The sequence below is a fragment of the Protopterus annectens genome, chromosome 9.part0 (genome assembly GCF_019279795.1).
Source record: "Protopterus annectens isolate FY-2018-M chromosome 9.part0, PAN1.0, whole genome shotgun sequence".
In the NCBI taxonomy this organism is placed as follows: Eukaryota; Metazoa; Chordata; order Ceratodontiformes; family Protopteridae; genus Protopterus; species Protopterus annectens.
The window spans coordinates 1,728,301,641-1,728,327,615 of NC_056743.1; the positions used below are offsets into that span (position 1 = coordinate 1,728,301,641).

Consider the following 25,975-nt stretch of genomic DNA (forward strand, 5'->3'; position numbering starts at 1 on the left):
TTGTTTTTGATCTAAGATATAAGCGTAAAAAATAATTTATTAGCAATTAGTATTGCCCAAAAGAATTCTAGCATGAGACTGCCTTGAGGTCATCACAATGTTGATGAGGACACAAGTAATTAAAAATACGATATGACCCGCTCTAGAATTTGTTGAAAGGAGATAAAAGGTACAGTAGGACTTTTGTTATAAAAACACTAATAAAAGATAATTAATTGTGCTTAAAACCATAGAAAGAACAGAAAACAATCCAAAAACATTATGGGCTGCTTAGAAAAGTTTTATGAGTTAAGTTATTTGGTACATTCATTAAATAAAGCTTTTACTAATTTATCCAAACATCTGTGCCTGTGGTATATATTTTATGTCACATAACAATAACATACATTTCACTGTGGTTATTTCCACCTTCAGAGAGTTTCTTTCCAAGTTTATAACAGTGCATATGCCCAGTATGACATGAAAGCAGAATGATGTGACTTGGTATGGGCAGCCAATCATCTTTTCCAGGCATGCATTGAAAATACGTGTACCATCAGTACATGTGTTGTGCGTTGCACAGGAATTGCATATTTGTAATACCATATCCACACCAAAATCATGTGCAACTGAATTTAAACTGATGTCTTCTCAAACGTGATGTTAGACCTTCTTAAGGTAATCTTTTCACAACCACCAAAGCCAGTGTCCCACTTTCTCGCTTTCACCCAGAAGTCAACTAACCAGACTGCAAACCCCCCCCCCCCCTTTGCAAATTCCTGGATACACCACTGAGTAGGGTGATCTAGATACAGGCAAGAAGTATCACATAATATGCTGTATATCTTGCAACATGTATAAAATATGGTGGAGGAAGAAGAAAGAGCTCTAACATTAAAAAGTTCAGAAGAGTGAAATAAACTTGTGTAGTAAGCTGACAAAGGAAATCAAAATGGAACTAAAACAGATAGCTATCCCAAAAAAGAATTTGAGATGAAATGGGAAATTTTGTATACCTTTACACCTCTCTACCTGACATCTAGCCCTTATTCTGGATGCCCATTCCTTCTCCAGTGGTGGGAAAGCCCCAGATCCACCAGGGAAATAACCATCAGGGGTGGGTGCCATGCAAACATACAAACATTAGGGTCATCTAGTTGTCATAATCATCCTAGGTATAAGGGTGCTTCTCCTGTAAATGATTTAACCTCGTCTCCTGTGGTGATATGAATGCTTGTATCACTATAAAGATGGCTGGGTCAACTGATACCCTTTTTTCTGTACATGTGCCACTCCACATGCACTGACAAGGACTACTGTCATTGACTTGGGTGGTCACATCCATGTCCTTCCTGCACCAGTTCCCACCATTCTGACACAGCCCTGCACTCCAGTAGAGGTTGTATCTGCACAGCAGAAACTCATGTCAGCTGAGACCACCATTCCACCCCAACAGGGGATGTCCTTCCCACCTGTTTGTGCTTTCATACACCTGAGCTACTAATCAAACTTAGGTTACCTGGGCTGTATTCAGAAGGATTTTTTTTTTCATTTCATTCTTAAATTGTGTTTTTTTCTGGCATATTCTTGGGCTGAATGGGAGTTTCTCAAAGCATTTACTGTAAAAGAAAATGAACATAAAGTTATTTTGTTTTTGTAATAGGTATCTGGAGACGTTCTAGTGAATGTGCCTCGGTCTTGTTGAGTTTGCCCTCAGTTCATTATTTGAGATAGAAAGGCAGTTATCATTCGAATGGAGAAGTTTTCTTTGATGCAAACATGTACAGATGTAACATAATAATAATACAACTCAAGCCAGTCAAGCAAATGGATTGCCCAAAAAAAAAAAAGGCTTGCTGTGGTGACCTACTAAAAAATGTATTTTTGCAAGAATGTTGTACTTTATACAGGGATGGTGATAAATCCATCCATAGGTGAGTAAGAGGGAAAAATAAGATGGCAGCTATTACATTAGCAAAGTCATACAAAAATATAATTTTCCTAGAAAAATCTTCATCATAGCTTTTGATTCATACAACTCACCATGCTAGTTAAGTATGACTCAAACCTGATTTGGTTGCCAGTGATGCAACCAAGTAGTTTAGATGAACTAAATTCACCTGGGAGTAACAAACATATCAAAGTTAACAGTGACTCTCGGTTCTCAGGTAGTACTAGTAATTACTAGTATGTTTGTTTTTGGAGGGAATATCCAGTGCCTGCTTACCATCAGCTCTCATGCCGGTTAATTGGCTCATTCATTTCCTACAAAGTAAATCCCAATTCTAGCTTTAGTCATTTCTCAGGGGTGTAAGCCATGTGCAGTGACTATCATTCAAGCATCTATCAGACTTTTCTGGTAAGTCAGCCTAAGCCTGCTTCACAGTTACTGACATAAGTGTCTGCATCACTGCTAGGGTATACAGTGTCACCCCCCTGTGTGTTTGTTAATTCCCCTCCACCCATACACTGACACACACACACACACACACACACACACACACACACACACACACACACACACACACACACACACACACACACACACACACACACACACACACACACACACACACACACACACACACTTAGACACTGAGAATTACCATTAGTGGTATTGTCCGTTTCTTTGGGTACTAGGCAAGCAGCAGGGATAGCTACCCAGAAGTGAGAACCCTGGCCATATGTGAAAGTTACTGGTAATGTAACACACCGACTACATGTACAAAATGGTAAAAGGGGTTTTGAGTCTAATGCTGATACAAGACTTTGCTTGGTGGCAATGGACAGAGAGGAATCACTAATCCCCAACCCCCTGGAATGAGTAGGCTGACATCCACTGAGTCACTTCTACTTTGTTACCCTACCAGATTTTCCAGTGTCTGAGTTACTAGCTTAACTCTGGTTATTTAGTCATCTGGAGCACAGTCTGGGCTTCACATCATGATACAGTTATCACTGAACATGAGGAATACTGGAAGAAATAGCAGAGACTGAGTTGGTTTTATCAGCACTAAGGTGTAGTCCTAGACTGATGAGCTGGTTTGGAATGTATGAGAATCAGCATGCAGTTTATCTTTGATAACTGTAATGTAGTTGGAAGAGCAATAGCAGATTTATCTGAATACTAAACTGTGATGTTACCACAGTGACTCACCATTTAATTCATGGTGTTTGTGAACATGAGAGTACCTAGGACAGAAACCTGCAGTGTACCTCTGTCACGTGGAATGAGGAAAGGTAGAGAATGACCTTGATGTTTTATATGTTAGTGCTAAACACTGTTTGGTTTGTAAAAGTCTGCAAAAATGACTAATCAACAAAGACAAAAAAATCCTGCTATATCAAACTTCAGTCTAATAACAATAAAAACCCCCCAAAAATTCTGGAACTCAATAAACTCACTCCTCAATCCAGGTTCCAAGAACAATCCCTGTCCTGACCCAAGTAAATCTGACCTTGAACTAGGCTCTGAATTTAACTCATTTTTCATAGAAACTATTACTGCCCTCACCAAAACATTTCCCAATAATAACCCAACTGCTCTACACTCTCCCCTTTTAACTCACCTCATCTGTTTGAACTGAAACCCATCTCCATTAACTTAAAAAAAAAACATTTGTCCAAACTTAAACCTTGCGCTAACGTTCCCGACGATATTCTCTCTTCTTTCCTAAATTGTGCTGCTGATGGCATTACTCTCCCAATCAGCATCATTATTAACCGATCTATAAAAGAATCATACGTTCCCCAAGCTCTGGTGCTCAGCTTATATTCTTCCGCTTCATAAAGGAGGCAAAAATACCAGCATCTCAAACTTTCACTCTATTGCTTTGCTCTAACCAATCTCCAAAATTCTAGAAAAATGCATCCACCTCCAACTTATGCCTTTCCTGACCCAAAACAATCTTCTCACTCCTACCCAGCAAAGCTTCCGTCCAGGCCATAGCACAATAACCGCTCTACTCTCTTTCCTAGAAACTGTCAATCAAGCCCAAGATTCAGGACACTTAGTTTCTACTGTTCTACTCGATCTGTGTAAAGCCTTTGATACTGTTTCCCACAAGCACCTTCTCTGTCATCTCTCAAACCTTAATCTCTCACATAATGCTTTATCCTGATTCTACAGCTATCAATCAGACAGATCACAGGCAGTCAAATGGAAGAACTCCATCTCTTCCTTCCTACCTACCCCAACTGGCATACCACAGGGATCCATCCTTGGGCCAATGCTTTATAACATCTTCATCAATAACTTTCACACTGCTATTCCTGATGCTAAAATCATTCAGTACATAGACGATACAACCTTAGTCTGATCTGCCTCAAACCTCTCTGAATTGCTGACTAAATCCCAAACTGCCTTCTCAACAACTGGAAACTGGATGCGCCAAAACAATCTCTCTCTCAATGCAAATAAATCAAAGATTCTACTATTCCCTCCCACAAAGACCCTCTCTTATGAAAAAAAACAACTTCAAAGTCTATAGTCAAACCAATTCACTTATAGAAGTGGTCCCCTCTATCAAACTACATGGCATTACTGTAAATGAACACCTCAAGTTTGATATTCATATTCAACAAAATGTTAAGAAAACCCACCAAAAGCTAGGTATGCTGTATAGGAATAATCGCTTTCTCTCCAACTCTACCAGGCAAACTCTGGCCTCGACTTATCTTCTTAACCAACCTATCCTCCTCTATCACCTCTAAACTGGAAAACTGCTACAACAAAATCTCTAAATTTGCCTCTAAATTGAAAAATACTACCCATCACTGCCTAACCCTACAATCCTTGAATTGGCTTGAACTCCCAAACTACCTAGACTATCTCCAACTCACTACTGCATATAGACTCATATTTCATCCTACAAAATGTCCTGTTCTAACTAACATCCTTCCCCCTTATACACCCAACAGAGCTCTCAGATCTGAAAATCAGAACTTAATTACTATCCATAAACCTAAACGTCCTGCTGGCCAACTTCTCCTATCATTCTCACTAGGCAAAAAATGCAATTCCCTTCCCTCCAAACTAAGAACCATACCAAACTCAGAAAACTTCAAAAGCCAACTATTCAAACCCCTGTCCACTAAATGGAAATGTACCTGCCTTCACCCAACCTAATCAAAGGGGGTTCTTTCTCTGGTTCCCAAGCTCTACAACTCTCATAGTTATCTTCCTATGAGCCCGTCTAAGCTCTTAACAATTTCTATAGCTTCTCTCTAAGCTCTCAACAACTGCTACAGCTACCCTCACACAGTCAACCTTGTAAATATTGTAAATATCATTCTACTGTTGATGTGTGTATATAAAGCGTATTTACATTTCCTTAAAAGGTTTGAATGCAAACTTTTTCCACACCGAACACATATCTGTTTTCCTCAAATGAAACTGTATGATCCCTACCTTCAAGCTTAATGAATTTGTTAACTATGCATGATACTGAATGCATTTATGAGTAACTATTCTACATAATATTATCTTTAATATTAACTATCAGTTGTATCGAAATTGTATAATGCATCTTGAAGCTTTTCTCCCTGGGCCTCTACTGAAAATGGGTCAATTCGGCCCAGAGGACAAGGTTGAGAAAACACTTACTAGTGTACTACATTAGTTAATAAAGCATTTAATTTTTAGCCGGTGGTCCTGAACTGTTTTGTTTACTTGTATTTGCATTTTGGTGTACAAAGTTGAGGATCTTTACCCAGGAACTGGTTGTTTTCTGTTGATTGGATTGTTTTGTGTTTGGAGACTGGGACGTGGCTAAAGGTGGTATTATAGAACTAGACTACAACCCTGGCTTAGTGAATACACATATGAAATGGCTATGCAGAGTCCTCTGCACAGATTTGACCCCTGTTCTTGGAACTACAATGGACACACAAGAATAACAACATGTTGCTTATGATGAGAACATTCAACTATGGTTTCTGAAACATTACAGGGAGCTAGAGAATAAACTGTTTAGATATAAACACCTTCAATGGCAGAGATTTCATATGGAAGCATCTTTTCGCCATAAAGTGGTCCCCAGAGGTCTTAGGGTTCTGAAGATGCTGACTTATGGGGACATGCTTCCAGATTTGCTGAAAAGATGGCAAGCTTTAAATTTAAAGCTAAGTTTTGAATATATGCAGTTATTAATTGACTTTTTTCTACCCTAAGAGAAAGAATTATTGGATGATATCAAACGTTCACAGACTGACATCGTCTCTGAGTTTCCTGCTGAAATTATCCGAGACAGATTGGACAGTTTACATGAGAGTGTTGTGGCATATGAAAGGAGACTTCAGGTCTCTACATTAAAGAAACTGCAATGAGACATAGCAGATTTTCAAAAGGGAGATGTTTTTTTCATGGCTGAGGGAAAGGGTGTTGGTTGGAGAGAATAGCACTTCAGTAGAAAACAGTTCTCAGTGTTTAGAGACACCCGTTGCTATGGCATGTGAAGCCATGCCCCCTCGTTCAACTACATTACTTTCTGAACCTGTTAATACAGGTCTGCAGTGGCCACGACCTCTTTTCAGTCAACTGAGGTTACTAATATTACAAATTCCGATTCAGTGTCTTTTTTGTTGGAGCAACCTCTGCCAATAAACAAGGAGAGTTCCAGGAGCAGGGTGATGAAAAGAAGAGTCCCACAACAGCAGAGCATGGAGAATCAATGGACTGGCTGAGAACATGCAACAGACAGTGAATGGGTTAGTATTTAATCTTTCATCTATTAGGCTGACATAAGCACAGGTTTCTCTGTTGAACAAGGGACTTTCTTTAGTCCCAGGGAGAAGGTCAGGTATGGTTGATTTGTGGATGGATTTGAAGTTTTTTTCATAGGTTCATAGGTAGGTACTAGGCTATCGGTCCAAGGGCCTAAGTAAGCCAAACCAACAAGGTTCCCTGGCTTACGCCACCAAAGAAAGTTAATTTCCTGTGCCCCTGTCAAGCAGAGCTGCAGACATGATCTGCAGGGTGCATTTGCTATTTCCCATCCGCCCATCAAGATTATTCTTGAAGAGTGCTAATGAGGAACTTTGCTTGACATAGATGGGTAGCTTGTGCCAGAGTATAGAAAGATTTTGGGACAGGAATCTATCCCTCCTGCATGTCCTGTTTATTGTGGTGACAAGGTTTAGGTCCTTAGAGCATGTAGCTCGGAGGGATTAGGATTTCTTTAGGTGTAGCATGTCCAACAGCTCTGGGTTTAACATAGCTTTATATGTTAGGCAGAGATTGCCTCAGAGCAAATGATATGCTACAGAGTAAAGCTGGAGTTTTTTGAGACAGTCAGTGTAAGGCATCTGTTTGAGGCCAGTAATCCTCTTTGTTAGGTACTTCTGTGGCCTTTCCAGCAGATGTCTTGTGAGGTATATTCCAAAAGGGGCATTGTACTCTATAATCAGTCTAATGAGTGCTGAGTAGAGGGGAACAATGACCGTTTTTTTTCCTGGATGAGAACCCTTTTGTGATGAGGCGTGCCACATAGAAGGATTTCCTGACTACTGTGGCAATGTGATTATCAAAGGAGAGACTACTGTCCACCTGGGTCCCAAGGTCTCTTATCACACATTCGGCGTTAAGTAGACTGATGTGATGTGGTAGTTCATGGGTACAGAGTTTTTACCAAAGGGGATGACAATACACTTTTTGGCACTGAACTTGAGGCCATGCCTCTGACACCAGGCATCTGTCTCAGTGAGGCCCTTCTGTAGGATGTCCACCTCATTTAGGGACTCGACTATGGCTCCTAGTTTGCAGTTATCTGAGAACTTCATTAGCCAGAGGCCTTCTGTGTTAGCCTGTACTTCAGAGAAGTAGATACCAAACAGGAGAGGTCCCAGGACTGAAACCTGTGGTACTCTACTTGTCACTGGTTTGAAGTCAGATTTGGAGTCATTTGGTCCCAAGATGCCCAGATTCATCAGATAGACAAGAGAAAACACTGGGAGCTGACCCTTGGACATGCCTGAATAAAAAAACTACTTTCCTCTAGATAAGTGAGGAAAGTGAGTATAAGAGCTGTTTTTCTTTAAGCAAGTGAGGAAAGTAACTACAAAAAACTGTTTTCCTCTAGGTAAAGAGGAAGGTTGAGTGCTGTAGTAATTTGTAGCTTATTTAGTACTAACAACAAGCTCTGAACAAGTGCTGAGCACAAATAAGCAAATCAAAGTGCTAAAACTAATAATCTGTACGTGGATCTTGTAGTAGATAGGCTTTCTAGTGCTTACCACTCCCACTGATAAGCTAGAAGGCTTCCCTCCATCACAGAAAGGTTTGATGGGCTCAGAAGCTTACAAACAGTCCGGGATACAGCAAATCTATATCTGGACTAGACTAGTTACAGGAAAGGTGGGAAACAAGTGCAAACACAGGCTTTTAAACCAGAAAGTTGAAGGAGATGGAAAAACTGCTCAAACGGCCAATAAACTACAATTTCTGGGCCAGAAACCATTCTTATGGTAGATAGGCTACCTAGTGCTTACCACTCCCACTGATAAGCTAGAAGGCTTCCCTCTAACACAGAAAGGCTTTGGGGGCTCAGAAGCTTACAAACACTCCTGGTTATAGCAAATCTGTATCTGGACTAGACTAATTATAGGAAAGACAGGAAACAAGCTTAGAATTTTTTTTTTTTGTAAAGTGGAAATGGAGAAAGAAGAAGCAGAAGATAATTCAAAATTAAGGACCTAAGTGGTTTGCCCTCCATAAATGTTCTCTCTATATTAGACAGAATGAGCTAGTGACACTAGACTGGAATAAAGCTGGGATAGAGCTGAACAGATGGGACTGGTAGGAGTGTCTGAAGTCAAAATATGATCTCACTGTACTCGGTTGAGTGAGCAAATGAGATAGACCCAGGAGGAGTGTTCAAACACAAATTTACAGGAGGAGCGGAAAATTCCAAAGCTAGCAAGATTAATACCAGAACAAGAACAGGAAGGAAGGGTGAGAAACTAACTGCAGAGAGTGAGTGAGAGAGACAGACCACAGTATTCTATGAAACAATTAAATAGACAGAAAAGTAAAATGCAGTACAATCTTTAACACTGCAAGTTGTACTTAATTCAGCTAGTAATGCAGTTGATTCTAGGTATGTAGCAGATGCCAAACAGCTCAGATATTGAGCAGTAATAAATTCAACGATATGTGACTAACACTTATAAATACAAAAAAAACCCCTAGGCTAAGAGTTTAACACTGAATATCAATGAAGTGAAACACAATAGCTCCCACTAACTGCAGAAAGAGAGAGAGAGAGAGAGAGAGAGAGAGAGAGACCACAGTATTCTATGAAACAATTAAATAGAAAAATAAGATGCAGAAAATGTTGGATGATGATAAGACATATACACTGGTTTCAGACAGGATTGTGAAAGGGGTGATAGAGAAGATCTCTTTCTTTGTGTTTCATCTGTTTATTACCAACATGGTGACAGAGGAGTTGTTACAATGGATATTGAGTCCCTTTTTACTGTGATACCTGATGTGTGGGGCGTAGAGAATATCAGAGAGTTGTTAGTTAACAGAAGGCATCTGTCTTTTGATAAAATTGACCTGATATGCGTATTACTGGAAATTGTTTTGGAGAATAATGTCTGTTTTTAACAATGATTTTTTTCTACAGAAGGTTGGCGTGGGTATGGTCACGACTTGTGCAAATAACTATGCCAACCTTGCATTGTTACAACGGGAGGAGAATTTTGTGCTGCACAACAATAGGTTCAATGAACATCTGTTATGGTATGTTCGGTTTGTGTGTGTTATTTTTTTTCTTTGGACTGAGTCTAGTGAAGTACTATCCCAGTTCATAGATTATTTGAGTAGTATAACAACATTCCTAAGGTTTACAAACAGATACTCGAGGGAAGGGATAGACTTGTTAGATGGTATAGTGAAGAGGTCAGAACTAGGAAATTTGCAGACAAGTTTGTATAGGAAGCCTAGTAGGAAAAAATCATTGTTACATAAATAGTATGGACCCTAGACATGTCTCCAGAAATGTGTTAAGGGGACAAGTCCTCAGGATGATGAGGTTGCACAGTGAAAACTCACAATTAATGAGAGCTATTGATGAGTTGAAGGCTGACTTTCTGAGGAGGGTGCATTCAGAGAAAGAGATAGATGAGTGTATGGTTCACTTACTTCAAGGGAGAAGAACCAGGGGTAAATCCCACTTTTCAGAACATTGTCCTGAAGATAGGAGGTAGCATGATCAAACCAGTGAGAGGTAAGTGAGGGCTCCTATGACTTTTTCAAGTGAGGTGAATGTTTTCTGTGGCATCATTAAAAGGAACTGAAATATCTTGAGGGTGTATGATGAACTTAGGGACATCGCCAGTGATAGACCACAATTCTCATTTAAGAATAATATGTCACTCAAAAAGCAATTATGTCACAGAACAGGGATAGATAAACCAGTAGCAACCTCACAAAGACAGGACATACACTTGTAGGAACTGTAGTGCATGTAGATATATTCATACAAGGTTTAACTTCCCACATGTACAGTCAGGGCTGACCATAGAATGTAAGTTTTATGCTGGCTGTGCCTCCAGGAATGTTATATATTACAGTTTTTGTTTAACATGCAGTGTGTTTTATATAGAGAAAATGAATCGGTCCCTCAGAGAACATATTTTAGAACACCAGGGGGACATTAGGAATGGTAAAGAGAGCAATGTGTTGGCATGGCATGTTAAAACAAGTGTGCATCAACATGAATTTAATTTTTTTGTCTTGGAGATCCTTAGGGATAGTATTAGAGGGGGGATATTAGGGATAGAACTGAGTTGGCAGAGCAGAGGTGGATTTTGTATTTTAATGCTGGGAGGTCACCAGGCATTAATGATGCAGTTTCACTGAAACCTTTCCTATGTGCATGCACACTCCCCCATTGATTTTAGGTGTGTGCAGCATTTTATGCTATTTCTGAGTAGTTTTAGAGCAATTTTATACATATGTTTCTGTATCTTTAAATACATTTCTATTGTTAAGTGGATTCTGTTGATTGGCTGTCTTTGATATAAATTAGGTACATGTGTTTATTATGAGAGTCTGAAGAAGTGACTATTAGGTCATAAAAGTGCTTACTACATTACTACATTGGTTAATAAAGTATTTACTTTTTTAGTCGTGGTGGTCCTGAACCATTTTTTTTTTACTTGTAAAGGTCAAGAAGTATTTGACCTACTCAGCTGGCCTTGTACCTGTATAATAAAATTAATTCAGCTATAGACAGGAATGCAGTATTGGTACCAATATTATTCTGATACTTACTATGGGTACTGGAGAAGAAATTAGAATCAGTGAGGCATTTCACAGCTTTTGATGGAGACAGTTCCCAAGAACTGTAAGTATACAAAATGGTTCTAGTAACAAATTCAGAAAGTTGTTTATCCCCTGATGGTGGTCATGCTTAAGTTCTCTTAGTTACTCATTGTCAGTGTAGACTGATGCTATGTTAATAATAAATATAACTGAAGTATTGATTGATAGGAGTTTAAAGCTTTCAGTATATTTATCTGAAATTAGTTTTTTGATGGGATTGTGCAAGGTTTTCAAGCGCATTAGCAATATCAGAGTCACAGAGATGATGGTAAGATGATGACGTAGTGCCGTGGCCCAGATGGTAGGAAGGGGGTTCTAACATATTAGCAATATAAGAGTCATTGAGATGATGGTAAGATGATGACGTAGTGCCGTGACCTAGATGGTAGGAAGGGGTTTCTAACATATTAGCAATATCAGAGTCACTGAGATGATAGTTAGATGATGACGTAGTGCCATGGCCCAGATGGTAGGAAGGTGCCATTAGCTTGGAAAGAACAGCTTTTTGTTAACGATGATAGTTATTTCTGACTTGATTATGGAGTCATCTGAACCTGACATGAAACAAATTATCATTTGTTGACCTGAAATTGTATCAAAGATGATCTCTTATTTTTCATCATGGTTTTCATTTTTTGAAGTAACCCTTGGCAGATTTGTAGAATGGACCAACCTGCCAAGCTTCGAATTAAAAACACAGTTAAAGTAGAAGCTGTGTCACAGAGGAGTACAGAAGAGTTGCTAAAAAGTTATCTCAAGAATATTTCCTATAAATATTTTAGTTTTTCAGAAAAATGCACTCATATGTGAAATCTGTGGTTAACCACTGAAATGATGCATCAACTATTGATGGGCTGTTAACCAGAGGGATCTGCCTACATGTTACTCCAAGCATTAGATTTGTCAGTTTGCATATTAATCATGAAAAATGTCAGTGGTGAGAATGGAAGTTGGTTGTCTGACATGAAACAGATGAATTAGTACAGACAGAATACTATAATCCCTCCAGCACATTTATGGTTCCTGTCCATATGCTATACTGTAACCAGGTCTAGTAAAGTTCTTATCCTTGCTTGCTAACTTTAGGCAAAGCAAGAGACAACTGTGTATTACGTCAGATCTTCATACCTCTCACCTGTACGGATTTGCACAGAATGTCCAGAATTTTACTTCATATTTTTGGTCTGTTTCTCATAAAATTGTTGCTTTCTTGCAAATTACTGACAAGTCATTGTGGACTTAAGTCTTAAAATACTGGCAGACATTTGAGTTATAGACTCCATGCCTTTCAGAAAATTCATACTAATGCAAAACATGTTATTCCATCAACTTCCTAAGTTTGTAAGAGCAATATTTTAAAAGTGTCCCTGATTTTGTGCCTTTGTCTCCCCATTGTTTATGGCTTTGTCCAGATTTTTTGCTCTTAGAGTTTAAGAGATCTGGATCTATTTTTTATGCTTTTCTGCATTAATAGAAGCAATTTTGATACTGCAACCCTCTTACCATAAAAGCTCAACCAGAGCAGCAGGTATAAAAGAAAAGAACAACCTCACAGAAGGAATGTTTTAATATGCTATATTCCAGAGAAGAAGGGAAGGAAAATTTCATGCAAAAAAATGTAGAACAAACAACGCACAAGAACATCTGATGGGGCACCGTAGAACTTGTTAAACATTTCAAATGAAACACGATGATCTGCCATGCCAGAAGCTGCTGTGAAACCAAGCAGAAGCAAGACCAAATAAAGACAATGATCTCAGGCCAAGAAAATGTCACAAAAGACCTTGGTAAGGATGTCTCAGTACTGTGATGAGGCCAAAGACCAAAATGAAAACAATCATAAAGTTTGTATCCCTTAAGACAGAAATCAAGTTGCATATAAACTGCCATCACAGCTTATTAATGAAAGTGTGGTTGGAGAAATGCAATTACACACACACACACACACACACACACACACACACACACACACACACACACACACGCACAGATACAAATACATATATATATATATATATATATATATATATAGTCCCAAAAAAAGAAATTCCAGCACTCGAAATAGTAAATCCAATGTCGGATATAGTAAAATCGACCCAAAAAGCACTTAAGATGTACAAAAGTACTTTTATTGTAGGATGGAACAAACATTCAGGTTGCTCCTTAGGTTGCTCCTTCATGCAGCCATTCGGCTCAACTGAAAAAATATACAGATAGGTGACCGATTTCGCCCCCTGGTGTCATCAGTGTGAAATTACAATTACAGCATCACACCAGCCCATATTTTATAGTGAAAAGAGACCATATTCATCATGTAATATAATACAAAAAACAAAAATAAATAAATATATACATGTATATGCATATATAGAAACATTATTATGTTATATTATATATCACAAATATGAATATGCACATGAAATAAAAAAACAAATATACAACTACACATATCCAGTAATGAGTATGACACACTAAATAGAAAAAAATTTTAAGAAAAATAGTTGGGAGAAATGAAAATGAATGTAGAGAAAATGAAAAAAAAAAAAAAATATATATATATATATATATATATATATATATATATAGCTACAGACATCTAACATTAGAATTGGATGATTTAACATAACACTGCAATGTGCAGCAGAGGTCACCCATACCGTTACAGTTTAACTCTGCTGCCAATGTACTGCAGAAGTCCATATACCTGCCTTTGGCACTGTTTGACTAATTGCAGTTTGCAATTTAGCAAAGTGCTGATGTCACCAGGAGACCACAGGGAACTAATGTTGTACAGATCCAAGTGCAATACCAGATTAGTGACCAAGACATGCAAATGAGCATGTTTCTTAACTGTTTTCAGTAGTACTAAGCAATTGCTAATGTCTAATTGCAAAGTGTAGACACTGTTTTTATACCCTGCTCTCACAATGAATTTTTGACACATTCACTCATTCTATCAGTCTCCATTTGCACACAGTTGATCCATTTCAGGGCTGTAGGGAAGTTGGAGAATGTATCTGCAGTTAGCAGGCACTAAACAGAGATATTAATCCCAGGTGAAGCAGCAATACATAGAAACTAATTACGTGTGGATCATCAGCCCACTGCTGGGAATTAAGAATGTGTTTCTACTTATCTGCTCCCTATGAGAAGATGACACATGAAAGTAAAACTCCAGAAGCAAACCTGCATAATGCTAACAGGCAAAATCAAATAAATTATCACACAAACAAACAAATCATTTGGGAGAAGGCATTTTGAGTGGCACACATATCTTTTCAGAGAGAGTAAATGAAAATGTATGTTCAAAATGCACATGCCATTCACGTCCATGCAGTGACACAGCCCTATACCTCATGCCTATGCCATTTACATCCATGCAGTGACACAGCCCTATACCTTACGCCATACCATTCACATCCATGCAGTGGCATAGCCCTATACCTCATGCACATGTCATTCACATCCATGCAGTGGCATAGCCCTATACCTCATGCACATGTCATTCACATCCATGCAGTGGCATAGCCCTATACCTCATGCACATGCCATTCACATCCATGCAGTGGCACAGCCCTATACCTCATGCACATGCCATTCACATCCATGCAGTGACACAGCCCTATACCTCATGCACATGTCATTCACATCCATGCAGTGGCATAGCCCTATACCTCATGCACATGCCACTCACGTCCATGCAGTGGCACAGCCCTATACCTTACGCCCATACCGTTCACATACATGCAGTGGCACAGCCCTATACCTCATGCCCATGCCATTCACATACATGCAGTGACACAGCCCTATACCTCATGCACATACCATTTACATCCATGCAGTGGCACAGCCCTATACCTTACACCCATACCATTCACATACATGCAGTGGCATAGCCCTATACCTCATACACAGACATTAATCAGCTGAAATGCAATAAATAAGTGACGGGAAACCATACAAATATCTGAAACATCCCATGATCAGTCTGTGGGTGACAATGATAGTGACAAAGGTATGTTAATCTAGTGTAAACCATTGTGTGTATATATTGGTACACCTTTGGCCAATTGATGGAAACATGGCCTGTTAATATACAGCAATGCTGACTTCGGTGACTGGTGATTTAGTAGCTCAGTGTGTTTCACTTCCCTGTATACCACAACATACTGTCACAGAAAACAATGATATACACTTTGTGAATCGCATACTGCACACATACTGTGGGATATACTGCCACTATATAATGTCTTCCTTTGTTCAAGGAGGTGATTAATTAATGTCACGCTTAATCAAGTATACTTTATAAATATCTGTATTGCCCTTTCAAATAATTTTATGTTTTGCCTAACACCTATGTTCCCAGGATTAGCTTTAAGAATGAATTGTTGAGAACTCTGTTAATACTTTTTACCAAGTATATATAAAAAAAAAATAGCTGCAAGAAAATGACATTTCATATATTTCAATTTCAGAAAATTTCCTTACTAAACTCTGAAGCATTGTCTAAAATGTAAAATGTCTTTCTTCATATTCATGCTGTTATTTCTTTTACTGATGTGTCATGCCTACTGATAAACTGTATTTCCAGTCTTGTTTAATACATCATAGATTCCAGTAGTTACCACTGTTATAAAATAAATGACTGTCACTGGCTATCCATGTCTTTCTATTCTTTTGCTCCCAGAATGCAAACAATTCCTCCTGAAGATATTTGCATTTTTTATAAATTTGCTGTATAGACTACTATTTCTCAGTACACTGCATTGTTCACATGTTCTGTGATACTGTACTACAATATTATGCACAGTATTCTGTACATACTGGTTGTGTGATACTGTACTACAATGTTATGCACAGTATTTTGTACGTACTGTTTATGTGATACTGTACTACAATGTGATGCACAGTATTCTGTACATACTGGTTGTATGATACTGTACTACAATGTGATGCACAGTATTCTCTACATACTGGTTGTGTGATACTGTACTACAATATTATGCACAGTATGCTGTATATACTGGTTGTGTGATACTGTACTACAATGTTATGCACAGTATACTGTACATACTGGTTGTGTGATACTGTACTACAATGTTATGCACAGTATTCTGCACATACTGGTTATGTGATACTGTACTACAATGTGATGCACAATATTCTGTACATACTGGTTGTGTGATACTGTACTACAATGTGATGCACAGTATTCTGTACATACTGGTTGTATGATACTGTACTACAATGTGATGCACAGTATTCTGTACGTACTGTTTATGTGATACTGTACTACAATGTAATGCACGGTATTCTGTACATACTGGTTGTGTGATACTGTACTAGAATGCGATGCACAGTATTCTCTGCATACTTGTGTGATACTGTACTACAATATGATACACAGTATTATGTACATACTGGTTATGTGATACTGTACTACAATGTGATGCACAGTATTCTTTACATACTGTTTGTGTGATATGATACTGTACATGATACTATACTACATTGTGAAGCACAGTATTCTGTACATACCGGTTGTGTGATATGATACTGTACTACAATGTTATGCACAGTATTCTGTATATACTATTTGTGTGATACTGTTCTACAGTATTATACACAGTATTCTGTACATACTGGTTGTGTGATACTGTACTATAATGTTAGGCACAGTGTTCTGTACATACTGGTTTTGTGATACTGTGCTACAACATTATGCACAGTATTCTGTACACACTGTTTCTGTGATACTGTACTACAATATTATGCACAGTATTCTGTACATACTGGTTGTGTGATACTGTACTACAATGTGATGCACAGTATTCTGTACATACTGGTTGTGTGATACTGTACTACAATGCGATGCACAGTATTCTGTACATACTGGTTGTGTGATACTGTACTACAATATGATACACAGTATTCTGTACATACTGGTTTTGTGATACTGTGCTATAATGTTATGCACAGTATTCTGTACACACTGGTTCTGTGATACTGTACTACAATGTTATGCACAGTATTCTGTACATACTGGTTGTGTGATACCGTACTACAATGTGATGCACATTATTCTGTACATACTGGTTGTGTGATACTGTACTACAATGCTATGCACAGTATTATGTACATACTGGTTTTGTGATACTGTACCACAATGTTACGTACAGTATTCTGTACAAACTGGTTCTGTGATACTGTACTACAATGTTATGCACAGAAATCTGTACATACTGGTTGTGTGATACTGTACTACAATGTGATGCACAGTATTCTGTACATACTGGTTGTGTGATATTGTACTACAAAGTTATGCATTGTATGCTGTACATACTGGTTGTGTGATACCATACTACAATGTGATGCACAGTATTCTGCACATACTGGTTATGTGATATTGTACTACAATGTGATGCACAGTATTCAGTACATACTGGTTGTGTGATACTGTACTACAATGTTATGCACAGTATTCTGTACATACTGGTTGTGTGATACAGTACTACAATGTTATGCACAGTATTCTGTACATATGGTTGTGTGATACCGTACTACAATGTGATACACAATATTCTGTACATACTGGTTGTGTGATACAGTACTACAATGTTATGCACAGTGTTCTGTACATATGGTTGTGTGATACTGTGCTACAATATGATGCACAGTGTTCTGTACATATTGGTTGTGTCATACTGTACTACAATGTTATGTCACTCGAGCAGCCCATGTGAGTGGCCTCAACCTGGTCTGTGATATCAGTAGGACTTGTTGGCAGGACAGATTTGTGTTCCAGAGACTCCCCATCTGTGGAATAGACTCCCTCTCTACATCAAGCAGAGTACCTCATTATCACTTTTTAAGCACAACCTGGATAACTGGATGGGAAACAGAAAATACACCCCTGGGATTCCACCTGTGCCCCCACTGGACAGGGGCTTTGAGTTCTGACTTGTTTAAACATGGGCTAAACTCAGGCTAAGCATATAAGGGCTTCAGTGCCAATAGCTTAATAACCTCCTACGATCCTATGATTCCACAGACAAAACTTACAATCTTCAGAATGTTGTATATAGCAGCTGTTGCACTTGGATCACTGACTTGCATATCTGCTGGTTAATTCTGAGTGTAGAATGCCTATCTGAGCCAGTAGAGAATTCATAGCAACACTGGAATCCTTGATATCTTTCACCTATGATAGGTATACCCATGGTAAAGAAAGTGCATATCTGTGGCTGCATCAGGTGAAGCTATAGAAAGAGCCTTGCTAGAACTCTCTGTTGCAGGTCAGACACCATGATCCACTGAGGCCATGCATTCAGCAACAAAGTCTACAGTGGCATCTACACCTATGGGTGTGGATGTTCCCTCCCTGTAAAATGTTGGAGATTGTGCCACTATGTTATCAGGTTATTGTCACCAGCAGAATGTCATCAAAATAAGCCACAGCATGCCTGCTGATGACAGCCCTGTATTGTCCTATTGTTGTGGACAGCTTTGCCACAGCAGGCCTGCTGATGACAACCCTGTATTGTCCTGTTGTTGTGAACAGTTTCACAAGTGAAATATCTGAATGCATTAGACATATGATACCAGTGTGAGTCCAAAACACTATGTTTGTATTATCCCCCCATGCAGCATTCATACTGAGACATGTTTAAAATTACTATAAAACACTTTATAAGACATGCCTTGTTAGGCAGGATGTTGCTCTTCACTCGCAGACCAGAGGTTCCTACAGGACAAAGGAACAAGTCACCAACAATCATATCCATTTCACTGTATGTGTATATACACATGATACTAGAGTACAGTCAATAATAACCCTTTGATTCATTTGTTTACAGATGTGGAGTAGATAACAGGCCCACACCCACATTCAACCCACCACATGCTAGGAGGTGCCAGACCTACTGGATGATAAGCAACACCAGACATTTCTCAATGTCCATCATCTGTTTCAGTACTGGTTGCCCACCACTGTGGTGGTACTGTCGACCTTGATGTTGAGAACCTTCTGCTTTGCATGGAAAAGCACACTTGTAATCCACCTTTGTACTTTTTGTGAGGGCATTTTCTAGACTTCCACAGTATTAACATCTCACAGAATGCCATACCAGATTTCACCCTGACTTGCTGGTCAACAACAGCTGCAGCATTAGCTAATATCTGAATGCAATGTATGTAAAGTGTCTGGGTTATGAACTTCTCCAGTTGTTATCTCTCCCAGGTGGCCATACCATATTTTGGACACCCACTGAGAAATTGTGTAATTTATTCAGTGTGTGGTGTTAGCTACACCTTGACTATGTTATTGTCCATGGACTACTCCCACTTATCTACCTGTGGATCATCTGCAGTTACCTCAATTGACCCCACATATGGTACTACACCCTGTAGGTATATAGAGTCATGTCAATCCCCCACACTATATGCACCATCATATTCCACTCAGTATCCTGTGGCCATTGTGTCTACCCAAAGGCATACACAATTGGTTTACCTGGCTATGGGCGTCTGCTTTACCTGGCTATGGACATCTGGGTGCATTAGCATCTGCATGCTTTCACATGACTGCAAGCTGTGTTACTACTCTTCTGTGTGCTATATCTGTGGTGGATCACTCATACATATTCCACCCTGCATATGTGTAAGTTACACAAACTGCACACTGACTCTCCCTCCCCTTGACTGGAAACACAGACATGCTGTTATGCAATGCCTAAACTTCCAGCACAAATCCCTCTATTTCCTTCTTTAAAATCTCACATCCACTGGACTTTCACAGCTCCTCTAATAATTTCCATTCCTATGATTCAGAGTGGTATTGAACAAGATAGCACTAGCACTTTATAAGACATGAACACAAGACATTTAGCATGACAAAATGCTAATGAAAGCACATAGGACTGCTGTCTGTTGCCTGCTCAGTCTATGCACTACACTATCCATGCCTACTTGTGTGAGCCATGAAGTACTGATCAGCATAAGGAATGTGACATCTCTGCACATCTACCAGCCCTATGAGCATGTTCTGTGCTGTCCTGTTACCTGTTTCATCAGTGGGAAGTAGAGATTCATGAGATACAAAACTTACATTTAACTGTATTATGTGTTGTGTTCTGTGATGATGAAAAAGATTTCCATTGTTTTACAGCTGTTGAAGAGTGTTATTTGAATATGTACAGCTGCTGCAGAAGGTAGGAGAGCCTCTCCGGACACTGGGGTGCATAGCCTTGTTGTGTGCAGCTGCAGCACTGTTAAAGGTATTTATGTGTTTTATTATCTTTTTCCCATGTTGTCTCCCATATGTAGGGCCAGATGTGACAGATGAGGTGAGATGACAATACTCTGCTCAGTTGCTACATTTTCTGCTCAGTTGTTGTCAGGTGCTACAGCTACTGCTAGGTCAATAAAACCCTATGCATCTTCCTCTTAGGGGAGAGAGAGAGAGAAAGAGAGAGACAGATCTCCTATGCTGGGGGCAGTCTGGAATTGTCATCTGTTTTGGGATTTCAGAAAGGATGTGAAGACCTTTGGTGACATGCCAGCAGGTGCAGAGGTGGCTGCTGAGGTGCAGCAGCAACTGGACATCCACACTGACAACATCAGGTGCATTCTGGAGTGGTTTGAAAATGCTGGGCACATCCATTGCTGGGATACAAGAGGAACAACAGGTCCATGCCATTAGCCACCCAGGTGTGGGATGCTTGGGGATATTGCCCTCGGGTATAGTCTGACAGCCTACCCTCCTATCACTTTCCTGATATTACCCATCCATTTGGTGTCACTGTTCATAGCTTGCCCAACCCTTTCAGTCACTATCTGTCTACCCTCTGTAACCATTCACTGTCCACTCCCCCTTTTGAATGATCACCATCCCGGACAGCCTGTGCCAGTGTTCTGATTTGTCTGCACATACTAGGTGCCTTTTCAAGGTCATCGCTCACTACCTTTTCCTTCTATACTTTTATGAAAGTAGGACCTATTTCATTAACGCCATGCCACATCTTTCTTCCACCTCTATTTTTTTGCTCACGCTTGTGCTTTTCTTTTTAATGTACATCCTGTTCCTATTTTCCTATCTATCAGTTTTCCTCCATGTTTGGATGATGACCATATTTAGCACTTCTCGGTGCATGTCCATGTGACTGCTCCTGTACAGTGCTGTGCTGTTCTATGCTGTACTGCTTTGGCTTTCTAGTGGTCCATTGTTGGCTGCCAAGCCATTACAATCTGAGATGTACTGCCTTGGAAGCCATTGAATGGTTTATTTTTGATGTAATTGTTTGTGAATGTTACCACCTGCTAATTGTGCCCATTTACTTTGTTTTGTGGTTTTCCAACTGGTATGCTGATGGTAACCCTTGCCTGTTACATGCAGTGAGCCTTCTTAGCTTTAGTGCTACAAAGGCACAATGCTCACTTGTGTGAATCCCAGTCATTGTCTTACTCTTGTTGATCATAAAAGAAAGTCCACTGTTTCTCCAATGCATTTATCTAGCTACCAGCTAAGATAATTAATTTACAGTTTTGTGTACTTCAGAAACATGCATAATTCAACTGATGTGTATGGTAATCAAAGTGTTAGAGGGTTTGTTCATCCAGAGGAGATGAGGTGAGTATTTTGGAGAAAGGTTCATGCAAAATGGAGGTAAAGTATTATGCATTAGCAATATTCTTTTCAGTATATTACCAGTTTCATTTGTATAATGGTATATTTCTTCTTCTGTTGCTCCACTTTTGTTCAGTGATGAAAGCACATCAAGTACAATGTTTTCTTCAACATTCCTAAGGAATCTTGTTATTTTTTTTTGCTGGACCTCATTCTGCAGTGTAGTATTTGAATCATTGAATCTCAAACTGTCTCTTAGATCGTTAAAAATGTTCTGTAAAATAAATAAATTAAAAGTATATATGAACATATTATTATATTAATAGATACTCTATTTCATACTAAATGCAGGTGTTCTGTCTTATATGCAACATGATGATTCATCTTTATCACTGTTTACCTTAGTTTGCAAAATTCTGTAACTCCACCACAAATTTTATGGATATTGAACACACACTGTCATCTTTTTTAATACAAATTTGCAGACAGGAGTAGTGTCAAGTTAGAGAAATACTGAATGGTAACACTAAATGCACATAACTCCGCTGGACTTCAAACCAGAAGCACATTACATTTTTGTTTTTAGTGCACTGAGCTGTTCATTCAAAATGCAATTATATTACACCAGGCAGAATCTGTAGTCAGGCAGGGTGTAATGGGTGGAGAAGAGTGTCAGGAGTGATTTGTGACAGACGGGTACCAGTAAGAGTGAAAGGGAAGGTCTGCAAGAGGGTAGTGAGACCAGCTATGTTGTATGGGTTGGAGACGGTTGCACTGACAAAAAGGCAGGAGTCAGAGCTAGAAGTGGCAGAGTTAAAGATGTTAAGATTTGCACTGGGTGTGACAAGGATGGACAGGATTAGCAATCAGTATATTAGAGGGTCAGCCCAGGTTGGACGGTTTGGAGACAAAATCAGAGAGGCGAGATTGCGTTGGTTTGGACATGTGCTGAGGAGGGATGATGGGTATACTGGTAAAAGGAAGCTAGGGTTGGAGCTGCTAGGTAAGAGGAAAAGAGGAAGGCCTAAGATAAGGTTTATGGACATGTTGAGAGAGGACATGCAGGCGGTTGGTGTGACAGAGCAATATGCAGAGGACAGGAAGAAATGGAAACTGATGATCCGCTGTGGCGACCCCTAACGGGAACAGAAGAGAAGAAGAAAAAGGCAGAATCTGCAAACTGAACTCTGTTATTTACTCCTGCCTACAAGCAGTAACACTTATACTTTAACATAATTAGTTACATTTGTCCTGTTAAAGTGATAAGGGCATGTGACGTAGAAAAGTGCTGAGACATAATACTAATAGCCACCAGGCATCGCTGTGTTTCAGAAGAAAAGAGTCACAGAAATGTAGGGTCTCGGGTTCAGTGATGATCTCCAGTCACTCCTTGTGTGGAATTTGCATATTGTGTTTCTTTCTGGAAACTCTGGCTGCTGCCCAGACACATGTTGATTGATCACCTACTCTAAAAACATCCACTGCAGTTAGTTTTGCAGTTGTGGCACTAGAGGTTGTGTTAAGTCTGACAATCAGTTAATAAATTAAAAACTGCAGTGATGTGATCATATTGCATTGATGTGATCATTTTATTTCTGGAACTCTGAAGCAGCACCTGGCAAAAAGGCTTCAGTCTGAAGCAACTCCCCCTGGCAAGGGATAATAAAAGTATTACTACACCTGCTGAAGGAGTAGAGAGAATGGTATGCAAAATTCTTAGTATGGGAACCTACTTCAACTGCTGTTACATAAATACCTAAAACTATAATAAAGCATCTCAGATGCTATACTTTTTATGAGTGCTAACCAACAATAAGCATACCAACAAAATGATGTCACCTCCAGGTATGGCAGTTAGCAATGATGGCCACATTTAAAGATGCTTTTATATATATATATATATATATATATATATATATATATATATATATATATATATATGCTTTCTGACAAAAAAAAAAATTTTGGTTTGCAATTTTTACATTAATGTTCCCTACTTACTGCTTTTTTTTGTAAAATTGTATGTAACAATGTCTATTCTGTTTTTTTATTATTTTTTTATATTTGTAATTTACCTTTTTTTTTCTTCTCCCCCTCCCTCTACTGAAATGGACATATATCCTAGACTAGCCTAACCTCAGAAAAAAAATAAATAAAATAAAATAAATATATATATATATATATATATATATATATAGCTATTAGTGTTCACTGTGTGTATGAAGTTTACATCTTTGTTGTTGTCTGGCACTGCTATTCTTAATGCAGTTGCACAGCTCTTTTTGTTATGTGAAATGTCTGCTGATGTGCATTATTGCAATATTTGTTGTAATTCATATAGTTTGCTCAGATGATAGCTGAAAATAGCCAAGCTGAGTCACTGTACTAACCTTGTTAATAGACAAACACATAAAAATATCTAACGTGAACAAAATCTGCAGACCATTCCTAGCTGTATGTTTAAAGTGATGGTGCCTGGTATTGGTAATTAGCTTGTCTGATTATTAAAGTTTGTTGCAGCCCATCAGGACAGAGATGCGGGCTAGGCAGCATCAGGTTTTAAAGGTCCCAAAATTTAATAATGCTGAATTTCTGATTGCATACCTGAAAATCAACCAAAGGAAATCTATGTATCTCAGCAGTATGTATACACCTCACCATGCAACAGCTACCACAGCCAAAAATATCCTATACTGTTTATCTGACAACACTGCCCTGGAAACATTCATCTTAGGTGGCCTAAATATAGACTGCAGCAACTGCAAGGACTCTGTTCACCTATTTGGCTTCACTCAACTAATAAGTTCCTCCACCAGAATCAACAAACACACTAACAGTCAGTCTACACTGGACTGGATATTGACAAACAAACCCTATAATATTAACTAGATACTAAAAGTAACCACCTCCCTACCTATGTAATAATACAATAACATGGTTTGGCCAAATAAAAAAAATAATAAAAAATCTATAAACAAGTACACAATTTAACCAAATTTGACAAAGACACATTTATTACAGCCCTGTCCCACTACAACTGGAATGTATTAAGACTAATACCCATAGATGAAGCAGTTATTCATTTCAATTATACCTTCCTAAAAATACTAAATATTTAGCACCAGTTAATACAAGAAGGGTTAAAACTGACACAGCACCATGGCTGATGAAAGAGTCCAAACAGCTCATCTTGCAAAGTTCTGTGTACAAGATGACCCTATCATCATTCCTCACTAATGGCTTCTTGTCTGACCCATTCACGTTTGAGAGGGGCACATGTCAGGATGCTTGCTCTCCTTTCTCTTGCCACAGAGCCCCCCAAGAGAATAGTAAATAATTCACCTCTAATATCAGGTTGGTTTCTGTATTATAAAAGAAAGTGACTCAGTAGATGGCACAAAGAAACTCTATCAGGTTGCAAGACAAAGGCCAAAGAATAAAAACGATAATCAGAGACCTTCCATAGGGGATGCCAGCAACAACCTGCCCATCAGTCAACAGAACATCAAAGGTAAATGGAAGGAGTACTTCCAGCAGCTTCTGAATGAAGAAAACCCCAAAGAAGCTGTACTACTACAGACACAGCCTAAATGGAAAGAAGAGGAGGAGCCCACCACAGAAGAAGTAAGAACAGCGCTAAGGAAAATTAAGTCAGGGAAAGCAGCAGGCTCAGATGTGGTCACAGCAGGTATGATACAGATGCTGGCCGAGATAGGGTAGAAGTGGCTCCAGGGGGTACTCATAGTAGTATGGACATAAAGGCATATCCCAAATAACTGGATAATATGTATACTAGTGCCAGTGTTCAAGAACAAAGGGGACACTCACCACTGTGGGCAGTACAGAGGTATCAAACTCTTAACACACTGCATGAAAGTTCTGGAGAGGGTGACTGATAGATAAATAAGCAGAGCAGCACAAATTAAAATGGGAGATAAGCAGTTATGATTCCAGTCAGGGTGCAGCACAACTGACCTGACATTTGCACTGAGACAGATATTTGATAAGAAGCAAGAGATGAGGAAAGGGTCTAGTTGGCC

At 39.0% G+C, this 25,975-nt stretch overlaps 1 protein-coding gene across 3 annotated transcripts in view; it reads right to left on the reverse strand.

The window, feature by feature from the left end:
- Positions 1–25,975, reverse strand: part of LOC122812232 (adhesion G protein-coupled receptor E2-like) — a 1,489,088-nt gene that overhangs the window by 706,314 nt on the left and 756,799 nt on the right. For all 3 annotated transcript variants that reach the window (XM_044084588.1, XM_044084589.1, XM_044084587.1), the window contains exon 9: positions 22,017–22,209. In XM_044084588.1, the coding sequence (XP_043940523.1) occupies positions 22,017–22,209 (193 nt within the window). The remainder of the gene's footprint in view (positions 1–22,016; positions 22,210–25,975) is intronic.